This window comes from Pyrus communis, chromosome 10, assembly GCF_041283825.1.
Source record: "Pyrus communis isolate YQ-2024b chromosome 10, ASM4128382v1, whole genome shotgun sequence".
In the NCBI taxonomy this organism is placed as follows: domain Eukaryota; kingdom Viridiplantae; phylum Streptophyta; class Magnoliopsida; order Rosales; family Rosaceae; genus Pyrus; species Pyrus communis.
The window spans coordinates 20841557-20863501 of record NC_142574.1 but is presented as its reverse complement, the minus strand read 5'-3'; the positions used below and the strand labels follow the sequence as shown (position 1 = coordinate 20863501).

Genomic DNA, 21945 nt, shown 5'->3' with positions numbered 1-21945 from the left:
CAGTAAGCAACCCATCGAGCGATTCAAGCGTAGTCTTTGTTTTCTCCACAAGTTCTACAACCGCAGAAGTGGTAACGCCAGCAGAACCTGCTACACTTCCTTTTAGAAAATCAAAGAAAGTGGAGATTATAGCACTTATTGCTTCCATTACAAGTCCCACAAAGTACTCGGAACATGACCTGATGACCTCTATGACTAGTTGTAACGTGCCATGGATGCCTTGACCTGGTGCTCTTAATCCCTGGATCAGTAACATGAGAAGATGAGCCGTCGTGGACAAGATCAAGCGCGTAACCAAGTTCAATATGAAGCTCAATGCGAAGAAGATGGGTTTGAGAAGGAACACAACCATCTTCGCTGAATGCTGATTGTTACGAGTCTTTTTAAATAGCATGCAGTGTTGGAAGCAACTTGGTTTATTATATACGTGTGATTAAGGCTTACACGGAGTTGAGGTCACAAGATTACAATAGCTTATACGCAATGCTAATTGTTTACCATTGGAGTGGCGAACCTTTTTTGGCCGTAATTTTATAAGGAACAGTTGTTGAATCGTTATCTTCCGTTAAATTTCAAAGTCACTAAGAAATATAAATGGCGCTTTCGTAAGGACCGATTCTAACCAAAATTAATAGTAATTAACTGAATCAAATGGTTTCGTTTTGCTTACACAAAACATAATCGAATCAAGTCGGGGTTATCAACTATTTAAATAAGGAGTTGAAGTTTCACATCAACGTGTATGATGAAGTTTACTTAAGAAACATTAATCGCATTAGTACTAATCTGCGGATTAGGATCCAAAATCCAACTGAAGCATGTGAACTTTACTGTTACATATATTACTAGTACATTGTACCCAAGGCATTCGTAAATAACCGAAAACAGAGCTTGTGTAACTGAGAAGATAGAATTCAGCTGAGTAAAATAAGACTCACTATAAGCATCGACATAAGGAAGGTCGGAACGATGCATCTTGATTCCAGTATACTTGACGTGGTATGACACCGGATCATATAAAACCAAGTCTCCGCTAAAATCTAAACCAAACACAACTATATGAACTCTACTATTTGTTCTAAACCCCAAGGGACATGCTACAAATCCCCTTGGCGGAATACAGATAGTGCGGATTGCAACCTTAACATGCTGCAACATGAAATATAAATACATGTAAGAAATTTAGCTCCACAAGAAGGAAAAATACTAACCTTTAAACCAAAAGGCCCTCTGCCATAGCTCTCGTACTGAACCGCATCCATACGCGTAGCAGCCATCACTGCCAACAGGTACGAAAACGGATTTTAAAGTGAGATGGGCTGAGGACTGTGGATTGTGGTTTTAGAAATTTAAATAGAAAAAAGAAAGCTTTTGTCAACTTAAAATGATGTTTGCATCGCACGATTAATAGTATACATGAAGTGAGTGTCAAAACTGTTCACCTTTGACCAACACATTAGGTGACCAGAAGACTTCAATATATTTATACATTAGGTGAATCAGGTCGAATCATTTATTGATATAATATTAGTTTTTTTTTATTTTTAATTTTAAATATTTTTTTTAATTTTTAATTTTTAAGGGGGATAACTGGTGGCAAGCCAGTTATTTACCAATTCCGGACCTGGAGAGGCTATAGGGAATTTCACCTTGCCAATGGCCACATCAGATCCTAATCCTATAATCATGTGACTTTCAAATAGTGTAACATGTTGTGTTCGAATTTATCACCCGTAGCAAATACCTATCAAATTCATTGCCTTGGGGCCTAAGTTTACTTGCTATTCTATTTCTTCCAATTAGCAAGTAGCCTGAAAACATTACTCTTGCCCCTTCCAACTCCTCCTAAAATTTGATAAGAGTCGGAGAGCAACAAGAATCAAAATCCTAGACCTAATCAGCAATCTCATACATAAATTAGCAAACCATCATCCCATAGAGAGAAAAGGGTAAATATTGGCAAAGGATAAAAACTATACTTTATTTATAGTCATCATGTACACTATACAATGGAAAACCACCCAGCGCTTCCATGGCAGAGCCAAAATGCAGAGTACGAAATCCTTGCTATTTACAAAGATAATTAACCCAAACCTATTCGGGGGAAAAAAGAACTACCATATCTACTAATTAGTTCGACTTAAGCTCATATATTGTCTCAATGCATTCTTCAGTGTCCCAGAGGAACGAACCAAAGGCGACAGCCTCCAAAACTAGCCTCTTCAGACTTGAATATGAAGTTGAGATAACTTCATCGGTCTCAGGCAAACCCATGCTCCCATCATCGCCGAAGAGTGCACAACAGTGATTCTTAATTAAATTCACAGCCACCTTGGATCTCAGTTTTGCGCATCTCTGAATTGTATCAGGACCAAACCCCATCACATAACATCTCAACTTTCCATCTGTCTTCTCCTGCCTACTTGGCCCTTGAAACTTCGTTTGAATGTTGCCAATGCGGCCAAAGAGAAGATTTTTGTTTCCATTAGGACACATTTCCTGAAACTGAAGGGAGGTTCTGTGACTCATATGAAGGTCTTGGCTTTCCAAAGTTAGAATGTGGTCCAGGCTGTGTCTCAATGAGGCAGATTTCAGAAAGTAACCGTATAAGATGGAAGCCACATATGCTTGACCAAGTGTTTGACGTGTGATCGTTGTCACTGCCCAATTGTCTGTGACGCTAGAATTTGCCTTCAAGCCAATGACTGTGCTTACATGTTCCCTTATCATCTCCAAAACGTCCATGCTGTAAAGGGACTCTAGCTCCCAATCCTTTGAAGGCCATATCTCCATTCTCCCATTGTAGATGCATCTAGAAAGCTTAGGAACCAAGTGAACTTTGATCTCAGAAAACTTGTAAAAGACTAACAGGTACATGACATCTTCGACAACAGTCTCACACTCCTGCTCCTTCAGTTGTGCAATCCTCCTGGCATTTCAGTAATATCTTAGGTCAAAGAAATAAATGTAATTATAAAGAAATCTAAACAGAAATTCCACATACGAGAGGATCAACCCACCAAGCACTTACAAGGAGTGGTTCACCAATTTACTTATGCTAATGGGATAGTAAAAGGGTCGCTAGGCAAGAACACCCAGCAATATTACTGCAGTCACCACCTGCCTATGTGCACAGGTAAAAAGTGCATGTTAGGCATAGCAAGGGCATTCAAGAATGCCCTACTCAAGATCATCAGTCCTTTCTACACTGATAAATTTAAAAGGAAACAACATAGCACGTAAACAACAATTTCTTTATTAATGAACTAAAACCTCAATGTGGTTTCGCATATCATTATAAACTACATCACCTCCTACTAATGAATTCTATGAACATAGTGATTTCCTCGCTAAGATATAACAAGGGAACCTCTCCATCCTCCAACACTGTAAATCATAGTCTATTATGACTCATGAGTCTATCCATCCATCGTCCAAGCGGAAATTTTGAACAGAGCAAAAAGGAAAAATAAGAAGTAAAAACTTATCTTCTAGCTCTTAGGGTAGTGACTTTCACACCCCCGTTTTCTCCTTCTGCACTCATCCCTGTCTTTCGGTCCCTAATTCTCCCTTGAATTATTCAATCCAAAGGAAAGAAAAACAGGGGGGAGTGCACGGGGAGAAACAGGGAGTGTTGAAATCACTACCCTAGCTCATATCACACAGCACACGAAAGAGAAAAACTTGATCATCTTGACAGAGCATCAAAATTACAGTACGCCGAAAACCTTCATGTTCATTACAAATGCTTATGAAGTACTGAAAAAAGTACTAAAGTCACAGTAACAACTATAAAGTTACTATTTTTTTACTAATAAGGAGATGCAGCTAGAGGGATTGGATTTGTCATTATTTTACGGTTAAATTGCTTATACATCACAGTAACAACTATAAAGTTTCAATCTGTACGAGAAAAATTAGAAAAAAAAATCACATAAATCCGGAAAGATTACTGTAAAAATAGAACCTTTATAAGTTCATATGCAATTTAAGCAAAACCAGAAAAAAAAAAAATAGAAAAAAAGTAATGGGATTTAAGCAAATACCTATGAAGGCAGGCCTCATGAGAGGCGGCGCTGAGAGACGCACGCGAGAGAGCGAGTTCCCGATCATCGGCCAACTTCTTCAACTCCTGAGCGACCGCAAGATGGAACAGCTGCGGATGATTCTGCAAAACGGTGCAGAGGTCCTTTCCGGGTCGGGTCCGCGGGTCGAGCGGCGAGTTGAGGCTGCTGAACTCGCAGTGGCTCGCCCCGGCTCCGGCGACGACGGTCAACGGCCTGAAGAACCGATTGGCGGTCCGCGATTGGACGGCGGGGCGGGAAGGAGCGAAGGCCGGGGTTACGCGGAGCTTGAGGGATGAGAGGGCGAGACAATGGTCCATCAACAATGGCTGGAATTTGAAGTATTTTGAGAGTGGGAGTGAAAGTTCAGAATTTTTTTTTTTTTGGATGGGAGAAGAATATATGGAGAAATTTGGATAGGGTTGTCGCAGTGGTTGAGTCAGAGAGCAAGAGGGAATGGGGGGCTGCGGTCGGCAGTAGTGTTCTGATTGGGCCACGTGGCGCAATCGGGTCCGTCGGATTGTTTCACCAGAAGAAGGATGAGGGTGTTTATAATGATTTATGTAATGCACAAGCAGTGTCATAACAAAATTAGTTTAAACAGTGAATAGAAAAAAAATTCTTGAGTCCGACGGTCGAGCCAAATAGACTGTATGACTCACTTGTAAGAAATGAGCCATTGGTGCTATTTGGTCTCCTGTTCGTACAAATCTCAATATAAAAATTTCGTCATTACAAGTCAATTAAAAAGTCTATATGGTTCGACTACCAGGCACAAATTTTTTTACACAACTAAGTATTAATTTCTTAATAAGTATATACTGTCCTTGCTAGAGGAAATTGAGAACACCATCATTTGATACCATCATTCGTTCCACTCCAATTATGAACAGAAGTTTTCCACTCTAGTTATAAACTAGAGTTTTTTTTTTGTTTCTATCAATATAATTTATAATATGAATATGCCGATGATGTTATTCGCACAAATATAATACGCAACTCATTAACAACGCGTGACAATATTTCAACTAACATAAAGATTTTTCTAACTTGAGATATCCCGTGGTACCTCCATAGGATTGAATGGGACAAATATGAAAAGTTAGTTGGCATTGATTGATGTTTGATATATAAGGACAAGCGAATCCTGGTAATGTATGGCGCCCACAGGCAGTCAGGCACATTGGTTTGGTATGGACCAATACGTTTGTAGGTCCAGGTTGACCAATGACGGCTCACTTAACTCCAATGATTAATTTTTGATAAAGGATTAAGATAAGCTGGTTTAGATAGCAAACTTGAAGTGAGATGGGATAAGTAAGACGAAGACTAACAATAGGATAGGATAAGCTATTTCTTTATGCAAGTATAATAATGGACGGTAGATCTTGAGACCTAACTTATCCTTCTTGTATTTGATTTTGGAGCTCTACTCAAATATAACCTTCCTTTCATAAAAAATAAAACAAAACAAAACAAAATAAAATTTGAGTGTGAACGTAATATTAATTTACGTATTTTAATTCACAAAGGTAATACATATACGAAGGTGTATCTTGGCGTACAAGTAAGAATCTTTATGCATTAGGAATACAATCAAAATTAGATTACAATATTAATTCCTAAACCTTAGAAGAGATGGTTTTTTTGGACAAGATACTCCTTCTCTAACACATATCCCCCTCGTTGCACTAACCAGCTTTTTTTACACAGGCAAGGGCAGAAAGCACCCCAACCTATAAAAATTAGGATGAGTTGCTTATGACTTATTTTTATTCATTCTTTATATATGTAATATGTAGTATGTTGATCTCTAATAATAAGAAAATTATAATAATAACTCAATTTTGTGTAATATATGGCTGCCGTAATATATAGTATCTGCGTTTGCCAATCAAATACATTTCATCCAGGTACAGTTAAATAAGTCATAACCTGTTATAAATTTGTTTATAAAGTTATCTATTCAATTTAAAATATTTAAGAATGAAATAAAAAAATGTGCAAAATATTAGGGTGATGAATGATTGGAAATAATTGAGGACACATGAAGAGACTCGCGCATCGCTGGTGTGATCTCAAGGAGTGATGGTCGGGTTTACTGCGTGTGGCAGTTAGGGGTGTTGGAGGAAGACGAATGGCATTATGGGTTTAATCAATTTCTGTTCAAGTTATGGAATGTCCTAGATTAGCTAACGAAGTTATACACGAAAATCAAATTGGCTAAATTCAAAACATGTGAACTTCAAATTTAAAAAAAATAATACGAGAACTAAATTGTCTTTCAGCCAATTTAGTTGCTGTTACTGTGGACGTAATTACTCAACTATTTGTTTTTTTTTCTTCTGAACAAACATATTATCTACACTAAGGGGTAGGTGGCTTAGCCTTACAATGGACTAACAATAATGTGGTTCAAATTTTGGCGAAAATCAAACTTAAGACCTCTTACTTACAAGTGAAGAGAAATATTACTAAACCATAGTACTAAGTGACATTTGAAACGACAATTAAGCATGAAAATATTTCCCATGATACATGAAACCCCTATATTTATATTTTACTTTCAATTATATATATATATATTGCATATGTGTTCATAATTTTGTCAATATATATATTTGTTCATGCAATACGCAATTATGCTATGTGGAATTTGTGAGTCAAAGCATCGAAATTAATTTAGAAGCAAGTAGGGTTTTTAACCTTAGAATTCGAAAAAAAAGGAAGGGAAATTTGGGATTTTTTCATGGTTGAGCTGAGCTGGCTGGCCTGCAGCCATACTGTAGCTAGGACAACGTTGTTTCAATGCCCTACACAGCACCAGGCCTCGACCTGGGTTGGTCTCCAAACAGGCTTGAAGCTTTGAGTCCACTAGTAGGCCCTCAAAGCTTTGCTGGGCTTAGCCCTGCCTTAGCCCACCACGCCTGTAGCAAGCTTAGGTAGCGTTTGGTACGTGGGACGGGACAAAACACAATGGGACGAGGCGTTTCGTCTCACGTTTGGTGCGCGAAAGACAGTGGAATGTGCTGTTCCACGAGACGAAATTTGGTTGAATTTTCGTTCCACCTCCACCCCCTGGAACGACTTGTTCCACATATGTGGAACACAAAATTATGAAATTTTAAGACAAAAATGCCCCTCATATTTTTCAATATTTACACCCCCAAATCATAAAACAAACCCTAAAGTTCTATCATCTTATTTCCATCTTCTCTGCCGCTGCCTTATTTCTCCCAGGTCTCTCCAACCTTCGTCCTCATCCTCTCCCATAGCCTCTCTTTTCTCTTCCCTAGGTTCGTGGAACTCAAAGCTCTGCATCTCCAGGTTTGATCTCTGCATCCAATTCCAATCTCTGTTTTTTTTTCTTTTTTTTCTTTTTTTCTTTTTTTTTTTTTTTTTCACAATATTTTCTGATTCAATTGAAACCATGAGGTAGACTATGTGTTCAAGGTGGTACTGAGACATGACTCTGCGGTGGGCAAGTTTCAAATTCTGGCAAGATATTATCAAAATGAGTTTAGCTTGGACTCCATGTCCACCATCGGTGTCAAGTTTCAGACTCAGACCCTCCTCATCGAGCACAAGAACGGTCTCTCTCTCTCTCTGTAGCATACAACCCTTTTCTTTCAATCTGCTACTTGGGTTCTTTGGATTGATAGATTGCAGCGATTCCATTAAACTTTATGCTTTTTTGCTTTTTCCTGTTTTAGTGAAAGTGCTGAGTTGTTTTTTTGGTGAGCTGTATGCATAGATTGCATTACATCCTTTGAAGTTTTTTTTTTTTTTTTTTCCTTCTTTCTGGGTTGATTTCTTCAAGTAAATTTTTAATGATGGTAACTGAATTACTTCTCTGTATGCTACATTAGATAATCACAGTGAGAAAAATTTGTACAGAAAGTTTGGGTAAGATTAGTAGTTTTCTATTTATCTGAGAGTTATAGATCCATGTTTTTGAACCTGATAGTGTACTTAATATGTTGTGATAATGATTTGGATATCCACTCGAATGATTAGAAATGTTAATTACCGAGAATTAAATTAGTTATCGGTTTGCATACAATTGATGGCTTTGCATATTGTGCAATATACAATATACATTTGATGGCTTTGCATATTTAGCACCAAGGAGATCAGCGCAAGACCGTACTACAGTTTCTCGTTCAGGCCAAGATTATCAAGGAGGATTAGATCAAGATTCATGGGTTCTGAAGACATGGAGTTGTAGTCGAGTTTGTTACTGTTGTATTAAGTTTGCTACTACCTCCCAGAACCTCTTGGCTTGTTTGGATGTTCTGGGGTTGTCATAACAGAATTGTCTATATACTGTGGAATTTTAATGGACTTCTGATGCATGATGCTGGTCTTTGTTAATTTGCTTCCATTTTTGTTGGTTGATGAGGATTTCAAGTCAATTTTATGGGATTTCATTTTCTTTGTTTAAGTTCCCAATGTTTAAACCTTAAAACGTTTAAGCATATATGTAATACGTGTTCAAATATGAACAACTTAAAAAAAAATAAAATCATAATAAAAAAATAAAATAAAACTATCCCATTTCGTTCCACACATAAACATTGTACCAAACAACAGACGAAACATGGGTAAGTTGGTCATTTAATCGTTTGGTTCCGTGCTGTCATGCACTTACCAAACGTAGAACGGAACAACCGTTCCGTTCCGTTCTGCGTGTACCAAACATAACATAGAACATTCGTTCCATCCTGTCCCGTCCCGTTCCGTTCCGTCCCATCCTGTTCTATTCTGTCCCGTCTGCATACCAAACGGTACCTTAGGCTTGCTGAGCTTTGCCTGCATAGACCCCGCCTGCCTCTAGCAAGGCTTGCTTGTTGGGCTCGCCATCTGTCTTGGCCCGAGAACACCAAAGCCAACCCACGTGACTGGGCTGGCCTAAAACTGGCCCAAACGAACCCAGCCTTTGGCTAGGCTTCGTGTGCAACCATATTAGGCCAGCCTCCGTGCTGGGCTAGTGTTCCCCGCAACTTTTGTGGCCCAAAACCAGCAGCTTGGTTTCTGGGCTCCTTCCCGAAATCGGCTTGTGGCCTGCAACCAGACATGGGCTGCATTGGCAGCTTACCCCAAGGCCAACTAAGCTATTTAGGGCCTTGCCTTGCACACGGCAGCTAGCCCACTGAGTTGGGTTGCGATTTTTTCAAACTCAATGCCCTGTTTTTGGCATTCCTACCTCATAACCATACTCCTATAATTTTTGGGATGTTATTAGTTAACTTTTATTAATCTATAATTTTATTATCGCTTGGCCCGAAGCCAAAAATTCAAGCTAATAACAACCCGAATGTTATTATTATGCTTCTACAATCAAACCTAGATGGTTACGATTTATTGAATTAATTAAAGTGACCAGTAGTCCATTAAATAGTCAATTAATCCAAAATTATTGGCCTGAAGTCCACTTTTTGGCAATTAACGATTCAATAAATTATTTCTTTTCTTTGAATCGTTGACTCATTGTCGTAGTCCTGAAGAACTCACACTTGAGTTCCTTAAGCAACCCAAATCCACTACACTTATTTTTATATTGTCACATCTCGGGTTTGACTCCGCCGTAGCACGATATTATCCACTTTGGGCTTACCATTCCTTCACGGTTTTATTTCTGGGAACTCACGAGAACTTCCCAGTAGATCACCAATCCTGGGATTGTTCTCGCTTGAACTCGCTTAACTTCGGAGTTCTGATGAAATCCGAAGCCAGTGAGTTCTCAAAACGCCTCGTGCTATTTGGAAGTGGGCATATACATATAAGGCACATTACCCCCTCTCCGTTGGTCGATGTGAAATGCTACAATCCACGTCCTTTAGGGACCAGACGTCCTCGCCGACACATTCACACCACACGGCAGAGTGGCTCTGATACCATTCTGTCACATCCCAGACCGGTTTCGCCGTAACACGATATTGTCCGCTTTGGGCCACGCCTTCACAGTTTTGTTTCATGGAACTCATGAGCACTTCCCAGTAGGTCACCTATCCTAGGAATGCTTTCGCCCAAACGCGCTTAGTTTCAAAGTTCCAATGGAATCCTAAGCCAGTGAGTTCCCAATAGGCTCTGTACTATATGGAGGTGGGCATGTACATATATGGCACATCACCCCTACTCCGTTGGTCGATGTGAGATGTTACAATCCACCCCCTTTAGGAGCCCGACATCCTTGTCGGCACACTCGCACCAAACGGTAGAGTGGCTCAAATACCATTCTGTCACATCTAGACTGGCTCTGCCTTAACACGATATTGTCCACTTTGGGCCGTGGCCATACCCTCACGGTTTTGTTTATGGGAACTCACACAAGAACTTCAAAGTGGGTCAGCCATCCTAGGAATGCTCTCGCCCGAACTCACTCAACTTCAAAGTTTCAATGAAATTCGAAGCCAGTGAGTTCCCAAAATGCCTCTTGCTATATGGAGGTGGACATGTACATATAAGGCACATCACTCCCTATCCGTTGGTCGATGTGGGATGTTACAATCTACCCCATTTAAGGGGAACCCAACGTCTTCGCTAGCACATCCGTACCGAACGGCAGAGTGGCTCTCATACCATTTTGACAAATCCCAGACCGGCTCTGCCGTAGCACGATATTGTCAGCTTTGGGCTATGCCCTCATGGTTTTGTTTCTGGGTTTCGGCACGAGAATTTCATAGTGCGTCACCTATCCTAGGACCGTTCTCGCCCAAATTCACTTAACTACGGATTTCCTATGGAATCAGAAGCCTGTGAGCTCCCAAAAGGCCTCGTGCTATATGAAGGTGGGCATGTACATATAAGGCTCATCACCCCCTCTTCGTTGGTCGATGTGCGATGTTACAATCCACCCCCTTTAGGGCCTTGATGTTCTTGTCGGCACCCTCGCACCACAAAGCAGAGTGGCTCCGATACAATTCTGTCACATCCCAGACCGGCTCCTCTATAACACGATATTATCTGCTTTAGGCTATACCTTCATAGTTTTCTTTTTGGGTTTCGGCACCATAACTTCCCAGTGGATCACCCATCCTAAGATCGCTCTCGCCCAAACTTACTTAACTTCGGAGTTCCCATGGAATCTGAAGCTAGTGAGCTTCTAAAAAGCCTCATGCTATATGGAGGTGGGCATGTACATATAAGGCACATCAACCCCTCTCTGTTTGTTGATGCGGGATGTTACAATCCGCCCCTTTAGGGGTTCGACGTCCTCATCGGTACACTTACACCACACGGCAGAGTGGCTCTAATACCATTCTGTCACATCCCAGGTTCGACTTCACCGTAGCACGATATTGTCCACTTTAGGCTTACCATTCCCTCACGGTTTTGTTTCTGGAAACTCACGAGAACTTCCCAATGGGTCACCAATCATGGGATTGCAATCACCTGAACTCGCTTACCTTCAGAGTTCCGATGGAACCCGAAGCTAGTGAGTTCCCAAAATGCCTTGTGCTATTTGGAGATGGGCAAGTACATATAAGGTATATCACCCCATCTCCGTTGGTCGATGCGGGATATTACAATCCACCTCCTTAAAGGCCTGACATCCTTGTCAGCACACTTGCACCACACGATAGAGTGGCTCTGATACCATTCTATCATATCCCAGATTCGACTTTACCATAGCATGATATTGTCGGCTTTGGGCTTACCATTCCTTCACAATTTTGTTTCTAGGAACTCACGAGAACTTCCTTGTGGGTTATCCATCCTGAGATTGCTCTCGCCCGAACTCGCTTAACTTTAGAGTTCCGATAGAACCTGAAGCAAGTGAGTTCCCAAAAGGTCTTATGCTATATGGAGGTTGGCATATATATATATATATATATATATATATATATATATATATATATATATATAAGGCATATCACCCATTCTCCGTTGGTCGATGTGGGATGTTACAATCTACCCCCTAGAGGCCTAATGATAGGAGTATATTTAGGCGACTTACTTAGCTTGTTTTCGTGCATTTATATTGTTAATTCATAGTTGTTTTAGTAGTTTAAGCCATTTTCGTGTGTTTTTAGGTTCATATGGCTAAGGAAGCAAAAAGATGCATTTTGGAGCAAAATTGGACTTGGAATGGATAGCTTATGTTTGGAGCAAAAGGAATGGACGAAATTGGAGGATTCCTAATCCATTGCAGCCACATGCACATTCAATCATTCACACCAAAACCTTGCACATGCTTTCCCATTCCATCTCCCACTCTTTAATCCATTGCAGCCACATGCACTCCCTTTAATTAATTCAACCTAGCTGTCAAAGCACATGCACATTCACCCTTCATTCCAGCCATTCCACATGCATTTCCAACCCACATGCACCCTTTAATCATTCAACCATGCAGCCACACATTCACCCACATGCATTCCCCCTTTAATCCACATGCTCTCCCATTTCAGATTGCATTCCCACTCACCACAAATCAGCCACATGCACTTTGCCTTTTATCATTGCACCACAAATCAGCCACATGCATTCACTCTTCATAAATCAGCCACATGCATTCATCATCATAACCTAGCTGTCATATTCCCTCTTTTAATCATTCATCCACCTATAAATAAGCATCCATTGCAGCCACAAAAGGGGATTCATTCATTCAGAAATTCATTCACACTTCCATATTCAGAAAATCATCCATACACACCAACAACATCCCCTTAGAATCCAAAGTGCCGTGCACATTCACCACCAGAAATCATCCCATTGTCGTGGCCTCCCCCTTCCATTTTCACCACTCCCCAAACCATTCACACCATCAAACTATCCTTAGACCTTGTGCTACAACGAAGAGGAAGATAAGAGGGCCTAAACGGTCATACAATTCAAGTTTGAGTTGTTGGAATGTTTAGGTGTTTCTTTGATTTCAATGTTTAATTTCAATACTCTTTGTTTTGTACGAATGAGGAATGGAAGATAAGAGGGCCTTAACGTTCATACAATTCAAGTTTGAGTTGTTGGAATGTTTAGGTGTTTCTTTGATTCTCTTTGTTTTGTACGTATGAGGAACTAAACCCCCCTTGGCTAGGGGGGGATTCGAAATATATGTTTATGCTTGCATTTTGATTTGATTACTTCTAATTGCGTTTCATAAGTTGTGGATTCAATTTGTTTAACCGTTTGATCGATAACTTAGTTATGTATGTTCATTGAGATTGCAAGCTTAATTTTCATGCATGAATATGACGCTAGAATATAAGTGAGTTTCACCTAATCGTTACGAACTTATATTCACAAGTAGTGGAGGTTGCTTATAAACAATCGCGTTAAATGAATTCTTGGCATAAGTTTCATGCGTATTCCATAGTAACGAATGCCTCGTCAACACTTATAATTTTCATAGAGCGTAATGATTCTTGCTTGTATCTCTATTATGCAATCATGTAGGGGACTTGTGGGGAATGTTTTGGGTTATCGTATGCAATCATCCAATTCAATAACGTTAGGAAGATTTGAAGGTTAATTAGTGCATCACGGTTAACTTGGGGTGTTGAGAATTCATGGTTTATTGAAATGCAATTGGAAATCGTTTTATTATGCAAGTGTAACATGTGTGGAGATGAACCCCTTAGCTAGCTTCCCATCCATTCCATTTCATCAATTTCATATTTACATTCTGTTTTAATTAGAATCTGTGCATTTATTTTAATTTCGTCCAAAACTCAATCCCCCTTTACTTTATTGTCCAATTTAGTTAGAAAGTGTCTTAGTTTATGTTTCTAAGTGTTTTGATTCAATTTATTACACAAATTCGTCCAAATTCACCAAAGTGCTCAAAACTGCCCAGAAAGTGTTTTTAAGGCAGTTTTGAGTGTTTTGGGTGATGTTTGAGTCTTTTGGTTTGTTTTAGTGTTTTAAAGTTTAGTTTTGCATTCTTTGAGTCTAGTATAGTGTTTTATATTGTGTTTTTACGTTTTTGAGTCAAATCCAAGTGATTAACAATCCCTCCTAATCCCCGGTCCAGAACGATCCCTACTTACATACTTACTACAATTGATAAAAAGAGGGTTTAATTTGTGTGCGTATAAATCTCGCATCACCTGACGTCCTTGTCAGCATACTCGCACCACACGACAGAGTGGCTTTGATACCATTCGGTCACATCTTAGACCAGCTCCGCCGTATCATGATATTGTCTGCTTAGGGCTATGCCCTCACGGTTTTGTTTTTGGGTTTCAGAACGAGAACTTCCTAGTGGGTCACCCATCCTAGGTCTGTTTTCGTTCATACTCACTTAACTTCGGAGTTTCCATGGAATCCAAAGCCAGTGAGCTCTCAAAAGGCCTTGTGCTATATAGAGTTGGGCATGTATATATAAGGCATATCACCCCCTCTCCGTTGGTCGATGTGGGATGTTACAATCCATCACCCATTAGGGGCCCGACGTCCTTGTCGGCACACTCACATCACATGGCAGAGTGGCTCTGATACCATTCTGTCACATCCTGGGTTCGACTCTGCTGTGGCACGATATTGTCTGCTTTGGGCTTACCATTCCCTCACAGTTTTGTTTCTAGGAACTCACGAGAACTGCTCAGTGGGTCACCCATCCTGAGATTGCTCTCGCCCAAACTCGTTTAACTTCGGAGTTTCGATGGAACCCGAAGCCAATGAGTTACCAAAAAGCCTCGTGTTATTTGGAGGTGGGCATGTACATATAAGACACATCACCTACTTTCTGTTGGTCGATGTGGGATGTTACAATCCATCCCCCTTAGGGGCCCGACGTCCTCATCGGGACACTTGCACCACACGACATAGTGGATTTGATACCATTCTGTTTACATCCTAGGCTAGCTCCACCATAGCACGATATTGTTTACTTTGGGCCACGCCCTCATGGTTTTGTTTTTGGGAACTCAGGAGCACTTCCCAGTGGGTTACCCATCCTAGGAATGCTTTCACCTGAACTTGCTTAACTTCAGAGTTCTAATGGAATCCGAAGCTAGGGATTTCCCAAAAGGCCTCATGCTATATGGAGGTGGGTATGTGCATATATGACACATCACCACCTCTTCGTTGGTCGATGTGGGATGTTACAATCCATCCCTCATAAGGATCCGATGTCCTCGTCAGCATACTCACACCAAACGGCAGAGTGGCTTTGATACCACTCTGTCACATCCTAGACCGGCTCCACCGTAGCACGATATTGTCCGCTTTAAGCCTTGGCCACGCTGTTATGGTTTTTTTTTCTGGGAACTCACATGAGAACTTCCCAGTGGGTCACCCATCCTAGGAATGCTCTTGCCCAAACTCGCTTAACTTTAGAGTTTTGATGGATTCTGAAGCCAGTGAGTTCCCAAATAGCCTCGTGCTATATGGAGGTGGGCATGTACATATAAGGCGCATCACCCCCTATCCATTGCTCGTTGTGGGATGTTACAATCCATCCCAATTAAGGGGAAACTGGTGTCCTGACCGGCATATCTGTACCGAACGACAGAGTGGCTCTGATACCTAACTATCACATCCTAGACCAGCTTCACCGTAGCACTATATTATCCGCTTTGGGCTACTCCCTTACGGTTTTGTTTTTGGGTATTGGCACGAGAACTTTCGAGTAGGTCACCCATCCTAGAACCGCTCTCACCTAAACTCTCTTAACTTCGAAGTTCCCATGGAATCTAAAACTAGTGAGCTCCCAAAAGGCCTCGTGCTATATGGAGGTGGGCATGTAAATATAAGGCACATCACCCCCTTTTCGTTGGTCGATGTGGGATGTTACAATCCACCACCATTAGGGACCCGATGTCTTTATCAGCACACTAGCACCACATGGCAGAGTGGCTCTGATACCATTCTGTCACATTCTGGGTTCGACTATGCCGTAGCACGATATTGTCTGTTTTGGGCTTACCATTCCCTCATAGTTTTGTTTCTGGGAACTCACGAGAACTTCCTAGTGGGTCGCCCATCCTGGGATTGCTCTTTCCTGAACTCGCTTAACTTTGAAGTTCCGATGGAACCCGAAGCCAGTGAGTTCCCAAAAGGCCTCGTGCTATTTGGAGGTGGGCATGTACATATAAAGCACATCACCCCTTCTCCGTTGGTCGATGTGGGATGTTATATATATATTGTATTATGTGTTTTTGCAAGAACTTTTCTTTTATGAACTAAAAGTTCATAAATTAAATTGAACCTGTAGTTTCAAATTTAGTGTCTTTAAAGCCCGACGTTTCATAAAACAAAACACCTATGAAAAACTACCATGTCTTAGAACCCGAATATTCTAACTTTGATGCTTATGGATATTTTATTTTCTATAACACCAATCACAATCTTGTTCCCTCTATTCAATGGATTGTCAAACCATAATAATTTTGATTTTATTGACCGAAACCATTTATGTGGGTATAAGACGTGAATCTCCACTTAACTATCAAGAAGCTAAGTAATCATTGTAACCAAGAATAGCATAGAAGAGCTAAATATGCCTTCACCATGATCTTTACTCGAAGACTTATGCCCGAAGCATTACAAATGGAGATACCTCCTGAACGAGGATTCTATGGCTATTTGGCTTGCTTCTATGATCTGTTTAATCATGAACAATATTGCCTGAAACACACCATGATTACGTCTTCTTTTCTCGTCATTCCTTACTTCTAACTCACTCTCGAAGCAGCAGTGTAAAGAACGGAAGTTTACCAAATTTTTGAATCTGATTACTACCACACTTGCAAGAGAAAAGTACCTCAGCAATTCGGTTAGGAGGTACCAAACAGTATAGACCCAGTTTCGGCTGAAGTCTACCGAATGGTGGTGCCCTACTTTGGTAGGGATGCACCAAATGGCATGCTCTGCTTCGGCAGAGGTGCACTGAATGGTATTACTCTGTTTCGGCAGAGGCTTACCGAGCAGACTTCTCCAGCTTCGGCTGAAGCCTCTCGAATCCAAGTCTGGATTTGTCTCTCTTACAATCCAATTTCGAGTTTGGTTTTACAACATATGGTAGAATCAGGGCCTGCCAAGGTGTGGCATCATGCCCGAAGCGTGATCCTTGGCACCTAAGACCTAAAACTTCAAGAATTAGGGATATTGTTCTCAAACCTTAACCCTGCAGAATCTACTTTTGTCTCGATGGAATAGATCATTGGTTTTGCATATGTTTGTGCCCCTACCAATGTCGTTGAGGAGTACCATTCTAGTAGTTAATATGTGAGACTAATTTTGCTCCATCAAACATCGTTGGAAAAGCAGAATTTTGACATGAATGACCATGTTGGCCGAATCCCCCTTAGTAACCTTGGTTTACTTTATGAACACTTTTTTTATGTTCTTAGATTCACGTTTGGTGTTTGTTTAGTTATGGATAATCTTATCGATATTTTCCTCGAATATGAGTTAGTTGAATCATGTTTCTTGTATCCATGTGACTGAATTCAATTAAACACGTGATTATGTACGAATGTGGGAAAATTAGTAGTCTGGATGAATGAGATATTGCGCACACTAACTTCATACCTAAAATCACATCTCTAGCAACGACTTCAGGTCTATCCAACCTAATTAAGAGCATTGGCACTCTCCTCATTGTATGAATAGTACTAAATTACCATTTAAGAGAACATATATTCTCCTTGTTCCTAAAGAACCTCGTTGAGTTTTAAAGATTTTCGAGATGACAATGATCATGAATGAAACCACTGATGGAAAATAAAGTAAAATATCTTTGGACGACCTCCAAAAATGAGCCTGAAGCTTTGTTTGGGGGGCCAATGGGCTGCCTCCAACTGGGAATATGCCATATGTGGCTGGCCTAGAGCATGGTCATTGAGTAGTTTACTTGCTTTGGCATGATCTTTTGGGACACTTAAGTCGAACAATGATGCCACAACACACCTCCTCACCTGAAGTAAGGATTTTGTGCCTACAAGTACACTTTGCCAAGCCTGCTCGTTAGGGAAATTGATTTTCTAAATCATCCCTAGCAAAGATACGAAACGACCCTTTTTTCATAGTGGATTCAAGGGAATATATGTAGACTAATCCAACCAAAATGCGGACCATATAAATACTTATGGTTTTGGCTGATGAATTGACAAATTGGTCATCTGTTTGTCCACACATATTGCTGCTAAACCTCTTAGCCGATTTTGAGGGTTCATCACTGATAGGAGCATATTTATGCGACTTAAATGGCTTGTTCTCGTACATTTACGTTATGTTTCTTTAGTTATTTTAGTACTTTAAGCTATTTTCGTGTGTTTGTAGGTCCAAAGGGCTAAAGGAGCAAAAAGATGCATTTTGGAGACTTTTGGAGCACTTTTGGGCTAAGGACGGATAGCTTATGCTTGAAGCCAAAGTGTTGGACGAAATTGAAGACCTAATTGGAGCCAAAGTGTTGGAACCTTGTTCTCTTTAGTTTTAGGACATTTAAACCTTTCCTAATCCCAATCATGCCATGCATAACACACATCCATTCTAACACATTGTCATTGCACATGCATTTCCTTCATTAGTTAACCCACATGCACTTATCACTTATCATCACCACATATCATATCACTTAATCACTTATCACTTATCATCACCACTTAACCACTTATCATATCATAACCACATATCATATCACTTATCACTTATCACTTAACATAACATCCACCTACTTCACCTACAACATCCACTTCACCTACAACATCCACCTACTTCACCTACAACATCCACCCACTTCACCTACAACATCCACCTACTTCACCTACAACATCCACCTACTTCACCTACAACATCCACCTACTTCACCTACAAATGACATAGCCATATGTTCCCTCCACTACTCCTATAAATACCCTTGCATTCATTCATTCATGGACATCTCATTCCATTTCACAACACAACACCCCTCAAACACTTCCATTATTCCCTAACCGTGAGTCCCCCTTCCACCATTCCTCATCCATTTCCATAATTCCCCAAACCTCACCGTAGACCTTGTGCTACAACAACGAGGAAGATAAGAGGGCCTAAACGTTCATACAATTCAAGTTTGAGTTGTTGGAATGTTTAGGTGTTTCTTTGATTTCAAAGTTTAAATTCAATTCTCTTTGTTTTGTACGTATGAGGAATGGAAGAGAAGAATGCCTAAACGTTCATACAATTCAAGTTTGAGTTGTTGGAATGTTTAGGTGTTTCTTTGATTTCAAAGTAATGAGGAACTAATCCCCCTTTAGCTAGGGGGTGATTCGAAACTATGTTTATATTTGCAATATGAATTGATTACTTTTGGTTGGAATTTCATAAGTTGTGGATTCAATTCGTTTAACTGTTTGATTGATAACTTATTTATGTATGTTCATTGAGATTGCAAGCTTAATTTTCATGCATGAATATGACGCTAGAATATAAGTGAGTTTCACCTAATCGTTATGAACTTATATTCACAAGTAGTGGAGGTTGCTTATAAACAATCGCGTTAAACGAATTCTTGGCATAAGTTTCATGCGTATTCCATAGTAACGAATGCCTCGTCAACACTTCTAATTTTCATTGAACTTAATGATCTTTGTTGAATGTCTCTATCATGCGTATTCCATAGTTAGGGACTTTGATTAAGAATAATTTGGTTGTAATGCGTATTCCATTCAATCCAATGAATTTAGGGAAATCTGAAAGTTAATTTAAGCGGACCTAATTAACTTGGAGCATTGAGTTTCATAATTTATCGAAAGACCAACTGAGAATCAATCTTGTATGCAAGTATAACATGTGTGGAGAAGAACCCCTTAGCTAGCCTTCATTCCATTTATTCCATCATCCATATTCACATTTACATTCTGCTTAGTTTATTAACTTGTTTTGTTATTTCAATTTTCGTCAAATCAAAACTCTTCCCCCCTTTTTCCTTATTGTTCAATTTAGTTTATGTTTTAAAGCATTTTGAGTCTTTGGTTTGTCTTAGTGATTTAAAGTTTAGTTTTGCATTCTTTGAGTCTAGTATAGTGTTTTAAACTTTATTTTACGTTTTTGAGTCAAATCCAAGTGATTAACAATCCCTCCTAATCCCCGGTCCAGAACGATCCCTACTTATACATATACTACAATTGATAAAAAGAGGGTTTAATTTGTGTGCGTATAAATCACGCATCAATCACCCTAATTATCCCATAAAGTCTGGAAGATTGGATAAATGTCGAAGAATTTATATCGTAGGTTTTCGATAAAGTATTGCACGTCTTTTGGGTTAATAATTGAACATCAAATTCCCTTATTTACCCCACAATAGCCTCGTAGAGTGATCATAAAGCGCCATTTCATTGATCGGCCGAACCTTGGTGAACGCACCAAGCTTTTGGTTTCTACCTAGTGCTATGCATTCTTGTATGTAGCTATATTGGTTCGCCTTGAGGCCCATTGCCACCCAACCTATTTGTCGTTACAGTTGGTTACTGGGTACGAACTTGATGTTTTGTACGTGCACATTTGGTTGTATTCCATATGCCAAGTTACGCCACCGAAACGTACCAATATAGGTCCTCAAAAGAATGATGTGAATCTTTGTCGATTACGATTCTCCTTCACACTAGATTTCTTAGAACCCTTACAAGCGATCTCTTTACCTCTCATTTGCGGATTGTCACTTCAATGAGACAGTCTTCCCGCCCTTAGAGGGAGATAACAACGTTAAGGACATGAATCTCACTAAGACTCTAGAATGAATGCCCTTGCATGTTAAACTATGAAGTCTTATTCCAAATTACTAGAGTTACAATTTATATCAATGACATGAATCTCACTAAGACTCTAGAAGAGCTTGAGAAAACTGCTTCACACCTAAATATGGAATTTGAGATGATGGATATTGGCAAAACTCATTTATGCCTTGACTTGAAGTTGAAGCATTGTTCTGATGGTACTTTGGTCTACCAGTCAAACTACACCCCGAAGGTGTTACCTTTTGAGTATACCTATGATCTTCTAACGCTATATGTAAATGAGACACTTGAAGAGGTTATGGAATCCAAAGTTTCATATCTGAGTTTAACTTTGCACTTTGTTGTACTTAGCTCATTACAATTGGAAATGACATCTCCTTCGATGTTGATCTATTGGTAAAGATACAGCACTGCGCCTACATGCAACCATTGAATTGGTATTAAAGACGTTTTTCCACTACCTTGAAGGTATGATGCGAGATTTATACGCACACAAATTAAACCCTGTTTTTGACAATTGTAGTAAGGATGCAAGTAGGGATCGTTCTAGATCGGGGATTAGGAGGGCTTGCTAAAACCTCTAAACTGACTCAAAAACATAAAAACAAAGTTAAAAACGTTCACAAAGACTCAAGGGACTTCAAAACAAGTTCAAAAGACTCAAAACTGCCTAAAAACACTAACTAGGCAGTTTCTGACCTTAAACCTAATTTTGGACGAATTTAAGATTATGGCTTGATTCAAAACACTTTAAAACATAAACTGAACAGATTCTAAGCACTAAAGAACAAGAAAGTAAAGGGGGGTTTTGATTTGACGAGAATTGAATTAACAAAACAAGTTGTGAAATTAGGAAGATTATAAAACGAATTCCTTGAAAACAAGATAATGGATGGATTAGTTAGAGGTCCATTCTCCACACATGACACATTTGTATATGAATCGATTCTCCAATTGCTTTTCACTAACTATGATGCTCAACACCCCAAGTTAACCGTGATGCACTAATTAACCTTCAAATCTTCCTTATGTTAATGAATTGGATGATGCATGCGACAATTCAAATCATTCTCCAACGGTCCTCAAGATGAATGCATAGGAGAGGTACAGTGAGAGATCATTATGCTCTATGAAAATTATAAATGTTGACGAGGCAATTGTAACTATGAATGCATGAAACTCTTGCCAAGAATTCAATTAACGCGGTTGTG

At 39.8% G+C, this 21945-nt stretch overlaps 1 protein-coding gene and 1 long non-coding RNA gene across 3 annotated transcripts; one reads left to right on the top strand and one right to left on the bottom strand.

Moving 5' to 3' along the window:
- Positions 1-1956: 1956 nt before the first annotated feature.
- Positions 1957-4464, bottom strand: LOC137729148 (UV-B-induced protein At3g17800, chloroplastic). The gene is made up of 2 exons (XM_068467995.2): positions 4047-4464; positions 1957-2929 (listed from the first exon to the last, which is right to left on the bottom strand). Exons 1-2 carry the CDS (start codon positions 4382-4384, stop codon positions 2131-2133), a joined length of 1137 nt encoding a protein of 378 aa, XP_068324096.1. The 5' UTR covers positions 4385-4464; the 3' UTR covers positions 1957-2130.
- Positions 4465-7173: 2709 nt separating this feature from the next.
- Positions 7174-8438, top strand: LOC137730052 (uncharacterized). Of its 2 annotated transcripts, XR_011068079.2 has the most exons (3): positions 7233-7391; positions 7504-7656; positions 8187-8438. It is a non-coding gene; the product is annotated as an uncharacterized LOC137730052 (long non-coding RNA). The 2 variants fall into 2 exon arrangements; XR_015951985.1 differs by having other exon boundaries at positions 7174-7391; positions 7504-8438.
- The last annotated feature ends 13507 nt before the right edge of the window (positions 8439-21945 follow it).